A 10705-nucleotide genomic window follows, 5' to 3' on the forward strand; every position below is an offset into this window, starting at 1 on the left:
ATAATAGACAACAAAAAGTTGTCATTAATAAGAGATATGTTAATTAAAATTATACGAAAAATATCCAATAAATTTTCTGTTTTTCAAAGAAAGAAATTCCAAAAATTTATAATTATTATTCAATGATAAGTTACTATATCTATTTGATGTATGTTGGCAACACTACTAGACACTACTTGTCAACAAGCCAACGTCATTTTAGGTCACCATTTCTGCCTCTTGTCGTTATTATTTGAGTATATAGTAAACAATAATTGGTAGTCTTGAATAAAAATAACAAGTTTTGAATAAATAAAAAATGGTAAAAACATTTGTTTGAATTTTATATATTTTTTGGAAAATGATAGGAATCCCATTTGTAGAGTCGTGGCGGGCGTTCGGCTACAACCACAAAAGTATTTGTGGGTAGTTTACCTGCGGAAACTACACCAGAAGATCTAAAAAAGCTTTTCTCCCCTTACGGACCAATTGCAGAATGCGACATTGCAAACCGATGTGGATTTCTCCATTTGGATGATCAATCTTTAGCCGAAAAAGCTATTGAAGAATTGAACGGTTCAGAATTCATGGGTACCAAAATTTCTGTCGAAAAGGGTAGAGTGAAACCACGTAGAGGTGGAGGACCGAGAGGTGGTCGAGACCGCGGAGGACCCTATTCCAGAGGTTTAACACATGCATCTATATAATAACAGATAATATTTAATATAAAAATATATACAGGAGGCGGCGATTTTCGTGGAAGAAATGGAGGTTTCGGGGGCGGACGTGATTTTGGTCCATATAGAGGAGGCGGTAGAGGTGGATACGGATCTGGTGGTGGTGATAGAGGAGGTTATGATGACCGACGTGGTAGGCAATCTATGGGATGTTATGATGACCGAAGAGGCGGTGGTGGATATGATCGAGGCGGTTTTGAAGGTAGACCTGGTGGTTACGATAATAGGAGAGATGGTTACGGTGGTTATGGAGGTATGTCTATCAAAAAATAGCAATGTTTTATTAACGAATTTTGTATTTTTTTTGGAAAAAATCGTCTTGATTTTATGTCTTTTTTGGTAGAAAATAAGTTTTTTAAATATTTTTTTTTGTGAAACTAATTTTTTATTAAAAAAGACCTGAAATTAAGATGATTTATCAAGAAAATCAATTTTGTGTATTAGATCGTGGTGGTGGATATGATAGGCAGGGCGGTTATGACAATAGGGGTGGTTATGAGGACAGAAGAGGAGCTATGGGAGGATATGATGACCGAAGGCAAGCTGGAGATATTAGAGGCGACCTCTATAGTCGACGAGATGGTAGTGTAGTACCCAAACAAGGAGGGTAAATATTGTGTATACATTTTTATACTCAATATTCTGGTATGAAATTCTTTAGATACAATGGAGCTAACGGGTACGGAGGTGCTTATCCTGGTAGTACAGGCTCTTATGGTGATACTTCTGGAGGTTACGGTACTAGTACCACATCTTATAATCAATCAGCAAGTAGTTACGGATCTGGAGGTTACGGTGCAGATGCTTCAGTGAGTGGTGGTTATAGTGCGGGCAGTTATGGTACAGTAGCACAAACGAGCGCTGGATATCAGGATAGAGGAAACTATAACGCACAAACTGCTGATGGTTATGGAGGATCTTACTCAGCCACATCTGGTACTAGAAGTGGTTATGATTCTGCATATCCACCATTGCCACAACAAAGAGGGTGAGTGGATGATCTAAAAGAATCATTATAATGAATTCGATGATAGGGAATAATTTATGGTGTTAAAAATTAAACTTGTATAGTTTGGATGCGATATAAGGTGTGTGTCTTATATTTTTTCGATTTTCAGTTCTATGTAATAACCAAAACAGTCGGTTTTGTTTCGAGTTGCCCTGAAACTCAAACTCTCAAAGAAGTTTAACGAAATCATGTGGATATTCTTTGATGGTGATCCAGTTTTCTATTAAGAATGCGTAAGAAGTTTTGTTTTTTAAAAGTGAGGATACATTCTAATTGAGTAACAATTTTTTTCTCATGTTTAGTTGTGTACGTAGGAAAATACATTTTTTATGGAATATAATTTTTGTGTAATTTTTGACAAGAAATGTTGTAGGAATCAAGTTGTCAATCCTAGCATTAGGAAACATCGGAAAACGATTATTTAATAAGAAATGAGAATCGAGTGGATGTTGAAAATTTTTATTTTCAAATATGTTTCTCAGTGCCGATACTACAATATTTCTTGTAACCAAAATGTCACTGATGATTCACTTTCTTTATCAGTTACATTTACAAATGTTAATGGTGTAAAATATTTTGAAACAAATTTAAATTTCAGAACTGTGATCAATTTTTTCTCTTTTTTGTTTATCTTTCCAGATATGGGTTTTGGTTCTTCTTGTACCTACGTTTTCTCTATTTTTCTTCCTTACCAATTCAACAGTTTCTACTTCTTTTTTTTATTATGGATTCTTGTTTTTTCATTTCATCATTTTCCCTTCTTCTACATTAATTTTTGTATTTTATTTCTACAATTTCCTATGAAGAATTTAGGTGTTTCTATCATGTTTTCATGTAGGTAATTAGAAATTTTGATGTTTATTAGCTTCAGAATCGAAGGAATTACAAGATTCTGGTTCAACATTTGTATATATTGCAATTTGGTGAACCTTATGTAGCATTCGGTTGTGTACATCTTCTCCAATAACATACATGCATTTATTTAATTCTGTTTTTTTTTGTTTTTCTTTCAGTCTTTAGTTCAATTGATGATTCTCAAGATGAATTTTATAATTTGCAATTATTTTTTACTTTTCTGCAATTTGGTAAACTGTAAATAGCATTCGGATGCGTACATCTTCTCTAATAATGATCTCTTCGATAACCACTATATTTATTTCATTCTGATATCGGTTTTTTGGTTTTTCTTCTTGTTTTTAGTTCCATCTTTAATTTAATAGATTAATAGTCTAATCCGATGGTCATGACCTTTAGTGAATGAAGTGGGATTTTTTTTTAATTACAAATGAGGTGGTTTTTACTATTAATTTTCGGTTGTTTATTGTTCAGAGTGAATAAATTGATGCAGTTTTGAATAATTTCGATTTTGACGTGAAATAATATCACCATTATACATTCAGATGATTATTTGCGCCTTTGAGATATTTTTGCAGCGTAAACACATTGACGATGATGAAGATGGTCAAAAATATTTGCGTTTACGTAAAGATATTAATTGGTCCTCTTGCGCCCAGCTACAAACGTTTTTAAATTATTTAGAAGTCTGCGTATATTAAAAAAAAATAATCTTGCGCCTTTTGGTATCGAATATAAATTAAAAATATATATATATTTTTGCGCAATTTCTATTCATATACGTATAAATGTAATGCGCCAAATTCCGACGATTTACCTGGATAAATATATAGAATGCGTTCAAAAAAAGTTTGCGCCACTAGAAATCGACGTTTGACGCAAGTTTTCCAATCCCGTGCGCAATTCGATGAACATTCGAGGTCCGTCCGCACGTTTTATTAGCGCACTTTGAGGTATGTGTTTTTTATACTGTTACAGGATAGACTTTTGACTGCAAAAAAATGTTTTATTTTTTGGTAATCGCGCTCCCCTCGCCCCTTTTGGGTTCCAAAAAATCCATAAATAACCCGATATCAACGAATTTTTTCGAAATCTTTGCTTTTACGTCGGATTTGTTGATGTAACGGTTACACAGCCACACGCCAACTAACGGCGCCTGTTATTAACTTGATGTAGTGGAAAGTATAATGCGACGGCTATACAGCCGCATGCCATCTAACGGCGATAATTATAACTGATATCGCGCTCTCTTCGTTTCTTTTTGGTCCTAGAAAATCGAAAAATCATTCGATATCAACGAATTTCTTCGAAATCTTTGTTTTTACGTCGGATTTGTCGTTGTTATAACGGTTAGACAGCCCCACGATATCTTACTGATAAATCATATCAAAATGTTCGTTTATTAATTTTTTATGAATGAAATTTTATTAATGTGTCTTAAATTCAATTTTTTTTCTCTAATAATTATAATTATACGCGAAGAAAGATAAATTTTGAGAGGATATACAGTAGCACGCCTTCTAACTTGATATAGTGGAAAGTATGTGACGGGTAGACAGTCGCACGCCATCCAACGGCGTTGATCATGACGGGTACACAGTCGCACGCTATCCAACGGCGTGGATAATCATTTATAAGAGGTAGTGAGTGGTAATTAAAGGTCTAGATGTTTCTGGAGGAAAAAGTTAACCGTAGATGTTTCTATAATGTTCAAGAAGAGTCTACAGTAGAATATTCAATTAAAGATACGTGGAGATCAATACAAACAATCTGGGAAGTGACAAGTGGTACATAAAGTGATTGTTAGTAGTGTTGCGATTGGTGTCATGTTTCAAATTAAACATTTTTATTTACAAATCTCACCAGAAAATCATTAAATTATTGTAAGGCGTATATTTTGGTATTATTTTTCATAAATCCGTCATAAAAACGAAGATTTAAAAAGTTTTCTTCGATTTTCTAGTGCCGAAAAACGTCATACTTCAAAATTTTTAACCGAAAGTTATTTTTTTTACATATGAGTAAAAAATAGTGTATCGAAACTCAGTAGAAGTAGACCCACCGATTCTCCTCAGGAAACTCACAGTTTTGATTATTTTTGGTATATGGAGATGAAACGTTGCCAAACCTAACCTCTATTTGACTAAATATCGAAATAGTGTGTCGAAACTCAACAAGACCCACCGATTCGCCCCAGAAAACTCACAGTTTTGTTTCTTTTCGGTCTATAGTGTCTAATGGTGACGAAACATCGTCTAACCTAACCTCTCTTTGACTTAGTATCGAAATAGTGTGTCGAAACTCAACAAGATCCAATGAATCGCCCCAGGAAATCTCGAAATAGTGTGTCGAAACTCAACCAAACCCACCAATTAGCCCCAGGAAACTCTTAGTTTTGTTTCTTTTCGATATATAGTGTCTAATGATGACGAAACATCGTCTAACCTAACCTCTCTTTGACCAAATCTCGAAATAGTGTGCGAAACTCAACCAGATCCACCAATTCGCCCCAAGAAACTCCGATTTTCAAATGAGGATACCAAAAATTTTCAACCAAAAGTTATTTTTTTTGCGCCGAAGCAGATATATCAAAATATTTCGAAACAACCTGCTATTTTTGACAAGACCCTGTACACTACTGGAATTTCAAATTAATGCTGTGTATACGTCGACACCCTGTAAGGACTAGAAACAACAAATTGTACGCGGAAAAATTTTTTATTCCACCGCCTAAAAAAAATTAATTCGCGTTATTGAAAAATTTGTTTAATTGGTTGAGGAGTTTTATTTTTTTAGTTACCTTTAAATAAAATAAAAATATGAAAATTTTTTTAGGTAACGGAGGTGATAGAAGTACCGACGATTTTGGAAAAGAAAAATATATTGGACAGAAAAAAAATCCCGTCGATTCAAGATGAAACGAGCATCGAAGAAACATTAAATGAAATATTGTTGAGAAAAAAAATTATGATTATTAAATCATATTTTTCATTAAATCTCGATTTTCAATATCCAATTGTTCTTCGTGTTCTTCGGCTTGTTGATTTTCCCTTTCGATTCTTAATAATTCGTTTCTTATCGCGGTTTCTTCGGCTCTAACGATCATTTCCAGTACCGCTGCTCTGGCTTCTTCTTCGATGAATTTGTGCTTAAAAAATTAATAATAACGAATCGACATCATGAATCTTCGTTGTTTACTCACCCATCTTTCTTTCGCTATCCGTTCCCTTTCTTCGGTCAATTGATTTATTTCGATTTTTTTTATCTCTTCTATTTCTTCATTGTATCTATATTTGAATAACCAATGTCCCAAATAATGTATCGGATCTCTTGGTTGCACTGCAGTTATTTCGGCAAGGGCTAATGTTAAGGGCGTACCCAAATGATCTTTTAGATAATTCACGTCTTCGGAACTCATTTTGCTTTCTATTGATTCGCTACTGACTAATTTGAAAAATTAGAAGAAAAAAAATCCCATTAGATGCAAATTGGCGATCAAAACATCAAAAATCACCGGCTGTCTGAGATATATAGTGTGGAGAAATAAAGCGATGAGCTCACAGAGCAAGATCAGAATCTATAAAACGTGTGTGAGACATATTCTCACATATGTCTCAGAAATCAGAGCCGAGACAACAACAAAAAGAATCATAAGAACCGCAGAAATACTGCGAACCATCAAGGTAGTCACCATTGGGGATCGAATAAGGAGTGATGATGTTAGAGAAGAAGAAGTGAGGGGTATAGGATGTGGTGAAATGGGTCAGGGTACGAAAAATATTCTGAAGGGTTCACGTAGAAGGCATAATGGGCTAAAATTAACCCACGCAGACCACCAAAGTGTTGGTACATAAGCTTCTGAGGGAGATCCAGGAAGATGGCAAAACGAACAGGTTTGAACAGGACCTGGTTCTATCGAAAGAAGAAGAAGGATAGATGTAAATAGCTACGAGATTTCAACGGGTCCAAGAATAACAGAAGCTGAAGTGGAACGTCTATTCGGAAACACTAAAATTTTGTACAAACTCTTCAATTCCACAAATGACAGGACCTGGTCCTATCGAAAGAAGAAAAAAATATTTTTTTCGATACCTTGTGAAAGTTGTAGCGACAATTCGTCTACTTTAACTTTTTGTATACGTTTAGGAAAAACTAAATCGATCAATTTCAAATTATCCAATAATTTAATTTCAACAGCTTCGTCGTAACTGATTTCCCTTCCGGATTCGGTAACCAAAAGTCCTTCTTCGTTGAATCTTAATCCTTGATTTGCGGTGAAATCTAAAAATCTGCTCTGTTAAAAGAAACGTCTAAATTTTAACGTCCTACTTATAATTTTTTATTATCGGCGGTTTTTACAAGAATTTCGACATTTTTTAACGACGAAATGACAAAAAGTGTTGAACCCTTCGACTAATCTACCTGTTAGGTCTTGTACTTGAGTTCTCCAACCGGTGGATTGTAATTTTCTGCATTCGTCCAACATTTCTTTCAATTGGTCCAATTCGATGGTTTCTTCAATGGTCGAGTCGCTGCTGCAGCGTTTGTGAGCTTCAATTAGCGTTATGAGGTTGGAGAAAGTTTTGTTCATCACTTCTAAGCAATCGTCTAAAATATTCGCGGATTTTTCGTATCCTTCTTGCGCTTCCTAAATCGATTAAACGAAATCAATTTTCTCGTTCGAATATTTTTTTTTGTTCAGTTAATATTTACCAGCATCTGTTGTCTGACGCTTTTGTGTTGTTCTTCGTGCGTCAATTCGCATTCGTTTATTTCTTTTTCGTTTTCTATAAATGTTAAAGCTATTTTCGATTCGTTTGTTCTATTCACTTCGGTATTTTCGAGTTCTTTCTTTTTTTCCTTTAACCGTTTTATGGTTTTGGAAAAATCGTATTGGATTTCGTATAATTTGTAATTTAATATGTTCATTATAAAATCGTTTTTGTTCATTAATACGAGTCTTTCGTCCATGTTGGTTCTCAATTTTCGCAAATCGTTGCAAATTAAATCGCATTTATTCTGAATTAAACTGACGTCCCTAAAAATGGTTTTTAAACGTATAGAAAACTGACAACGTCGCGTAAATGCTATTGCAAATACTTGATACAGAATGTCCGTTACTCACAAATTATTATTAATAGTTGAATTTGCTGCAAAATAATTCGAAACTCCAACGTTTACTGTCTGATTGTCCCTCGTAGTTCCGTTTAAGTAATTTTTAAAAAAATACTGATTTGATATTTTCTTTAGGACTTACCCTCGTAGTTGATTCGATAAATTATCGTTGAAGTGAATTGTACGAACTGTACTTTGTTTTTCATTTCGACTGACCCTCGTAGTTTGTTTTAAAAAAAATTGCGTTTATTTTGTCTTTTTACCGACTGATTCTCGTAATTTTTTCGATAAATTTTCGTTAAAAGTGGATTTTTATATAATGTAAAGTCAGATATTTGTTTTATTTTTTTACGATTTACCCTCGTAGTTTGTTCGAACGAATATGGTCTGCAGACGAGAAATTTTCCAATATCAGCACCAATTTCAATGAAAATCTTTCTCGACCGGAGAAAATTTGTGAAACTCTCTTTGAAAAATATTAAAAAAAAATTGTGTTTGCTTCCTATTCGATTTACCCTCGTAATTTTTCCAATAAATTTTTGATAAAAGTTTATTTTCAAATCATCTAAAGGCAAATAGTTGATTTCTGCACGACTTACCCTCGTAATTTAATTGAGAATAATATATTCATTTTAATGAAAAATCGCTTTTTGCTTCTTCTATTTATCGATTGATCCTCGTAGTACGTTTGGTAAATATTTAAACAAACAAATTGATATAAAAATTTGCGTTTATTTTATCTTTTTCTCGACTGACTCTCGTAATTTATCCAAAAAATTTTCGTAAAAATAAAAAAAAAATAATTTAATGGCGTTTCGCTAGATTTATATTCGATTTACCCCCGTAATTTATTCATAAAATTTTCGTTAAAAGTGAATTTTCAAATAATCTAAAGACAAATAGTTATTTTATTTACGACTTCCCTCATAGTTTAAATATTAAATTTAAAAAAACAAAAAAATGGAATAAAAAATTACGTTTTGCTTAGTCCTTCTATCGACTTACACCCCTAATTACTTTAATAAATTTTCGTTAAAATAAAATAAATAAAAATTTAATGGAATTTTGCTATTTTTTCCGATTTACCCTCGTAATTTGACAAATATTTAAAAAAATTGGAATCAAATATTAGTATTTCTTTTTTCTATTCGACTAATCCTCGTAATTTGTTCAATAATTTTTTTGTTAAAAATGAATTTTTAAAATATATAAAGATAAATATTCTTTTTCTTTACGACTCATCCTGGTAATTAAATTGATAAACATTCGAAAACAATAGATCAAAAATTGTGGTTCGTTTTGTGTTTTCATCGAATAACCCTCGTAATCATTCCAATAAATTTTCATTAAAATGTAATAATTAAAAGAGTAAAGGCGTATAGCAACATTTTTATCGACTAACCCCCGTAACTTGTTTGACAAATATTTTTAAAAATAAAATTACAAATTACGGAATGTTGTTTTCTTTTCAAACAACCCTCGTAATTGGTTCTAAAAATTTTCGTTAAAATGAAATAAATAAAATCGTAAAAACTATTTTTATCGACTTACCCTCGTAGATAGTTTAATTAAGTCAGAAATTACTATTTTGGATATTTGGTAATTTTTTATTATTTTAAAACTTACCTCGACTAAAAATTCTATTATTTGTTTTAAAAAAAATTTGAATTTGAAAAATTTTCTTACTCGATAATCTGAAATTCTTCGGCAACTGCTTGCGATAATTCCTTATCGGATTCTTTGAATTGCCTCTTTATATCTTTCAATAAAGAATCAATTTTAGCGGAATCCATAATGAAATTTTTAAAAATATATTTTTTTATGATAAAAATTTGTATATGACGTTCATATAATATCACTTGTCATTGAATCTAATATCGATTGTTGATATATTTCGATATCTCGATTGAAATCTATCTATTGATAGTTAAATCGATTATAACATACAATTACACTAAGAAAATTACTATTCGATTCGTTTTAACCTCAATTTGACAAGAATTTTAATAATTTATGTTATTTATCTATTAAATTATATATTACCTGTCCAATTCTTCTAAAATCGTTTCTCTAATAACCACCGGTATACAACTTAATTTAGTATTATTGATATTTCCTGATGCTTGTTTGAGAAATGAAAATTTGAGGTTTTCAATTTCTTCGATACTTTCGTTTTTAATTTGTTTAATTGATTTTAAATTTACTTCTAGAAAATTTTTTTCCGTATCTATTTTCTTGATAGTGGACTGATGGAATTTAATGAAATTTTCACAAGATAAAGACATGATGCTACAAAAAAATGTGAATTTAAATGTCAAAGTTTTATATTAACGTAATACGGAGTCCTGTCAATTTATAATATCTCAAGTTGTCAAATTTTCTTCAATATTTAAAAAAATATACTAGCAAAAAATTTCCAATACAAAATCCTTTTAACAATTTTTAAAAATTTTGTTCATTATAATTTTAAAAAAATAAAAAAAAACAAAAATCAGAATGACGTAATATATTTTTTGTCACGAATTTTTTTTATTTTAAATGTTTGATTAATAAAAATATTATGTCTCTTTCAATAATCAAGGATTATTTAATGATCCTTTATAAAAGAAAATAAATATTTGAACAAAAATAGAAATGCGATCAAATTTATTTTATCAGTTCGGTCCTGACAACATATATTATAATACGGTCCTGGTCTTTGTTTACATTGTATAACGAACCCATCAAATGCCATGAAGCTGGAGATGAACCTAAAGCGTCAACACATAACTAACCAGCGTTGCCAGAATTCAAGGATTTTCTTTTATATAAAAGATTTCTATAGAAACTTGTATATTTAACAAATATTCCATTAATTTTACCAAAAATGTTTATTTTCACTGGAATGATACTGTTTTGGAAGAAGAAATTTAACAACAGTGCTTCTATCTTATCAAAATGATTCAAATAGCAAATTGTCAAAATAAATTATAAGTACGGCTCTGGTCTTTGTTTACATTGCATAACAAAC

At 31.7% G+C, this 10705-nt stretch overlaps 2 protein-coding genes across 4 annotated transcripts; one reads left to right on the forward strand and one right to left on the reverse strand.

The window, feature by feature from the left end:
- Positions 1 to 174: 174 nt before the first annotated feature.
- LOC130894815 (uncharacterized) lies at positions 175 to 5576 on the forward strand. Of its 2 annotated transcripts, XR_009059395.1 has the most exons (7): positions 184 to 301; positions 363 to 663; positions 721 to 969; positions 1161 to 1323; positions 1378 to 1704; positions 1835 to 3533; positions 5416 to 5576. XR_009059395.1 is itself a non-coding variant. In XM_057801810.1 (6 exons), exons 1-6 carry the CDS (start codon positions 299 to 301, stop codon positions 1842 to 1844), a joined length of 1053 nt encoding a protein of 350 aa, XP_057657793.1. In that variant the 5' UTR covers positions 175 to 298; the 3' UTR covers positions 1845 to 5576. The 2 variants fall into 2 exon arrangements, 1 of the variants encoding a protein (XP_057657793.1); XM_057801810.1 differs by having other exon boundaries at positions 175 to 301; positions 1835 to 5576.
- Positions 5530 to 10013, reverse strand: LOC130894814 (uncharacterized). Of its 2 annotated transcripts, none has more exons than XM_057801808.1 (6): positions 9739 to 10013; positions 7294 to 7618; positions 7003 to 7228; positions 6673 to 6861; positions 5783 to 6024; positions 5530 to 5728 (listed from the first exon to the last, which is right to left on the reverse strand). In XM_057801808.1, exons 1-6 carry the CDS (start codon positions 9978 to 9980, stop codon positions 5555 to 5557), a joined length of 1398 nt encoding a protein of 465 aa, XP_057657791.1. In that variant the 5' UTR covers positions 9981 to 10013; the 3' UTR covers positions 5530 to 5554. The 2 variants fall into 2 exon arrangements, with proteins under 2 accessions (XP_057657791.1, XP_057657792.1); XM_057801809.1 differs by lacking the exon at positions 9739 to 10013 and adding an exon at positions 9382 to 9548.
- Positions 10014 to 10705: the final 692 nt, after the last annotated feature.

The sequence above is a fragment of the Diorhabda carinulata genome, chromosome 6 (genome assembly GCF_026250575.1).
Source record: "Diorhabda carinulata isolate Delta chromosome 6, icDioCari1.1, whole genome shotgun sequence".
Taxonomy (NCBI): Eukaryota; Metazoa; Arthropoda; class Insecta; order Coleoptera; family Chrysomelidae; genus Diorhabda; species Diorhabda carinulata.

What these genes read in the sequence shown, in the direction of transcription:
- LOC130894815 (XM_057801810.1), top strand. An exon ending in CGGAGGACCCTATTCCAGAG is followed by an intron (nt 664 to 720) that starts GTTTAACACATG and finishes AAATATATACAG; the next exon opens with GAGGCGGCGATTTTCGTGGA. An exon ending in GTAGTACCCAAACAAGGAGG is followed by an intron (nt 1,324 to 1,377) that starts GTAAATATTGTG and finishes GAAATTCTTTAG; the next exon opens with ATACAATGGAGCTAACGGGT.
- LOC130894814 (XM_057801808.1), bottom strand. Translation starts at nt 9,980, where the DNA reads ATGTCTTTATCTTGTGAAAATTTCATTAAATTCCATCAGTCCACTATC. An exon ending in TCAAGTACAAGACCTAACAG is followed by an intron (nt 6,862 to 7,002) that starts GTAGATTAGTCG and finishes GCAGATTTTTAG; the next exon opens with ATTTCACCGCAAATCAAGGA. An exon ending in GGATAGCGAAAGAAAGATGG is followed by an intron (nt 5,729 to 5,782) that starts GTGAGTAAACAA and finishes TAATTTTTTAAG; the next exon opens with CACAAATTCATCGAAGAAGA.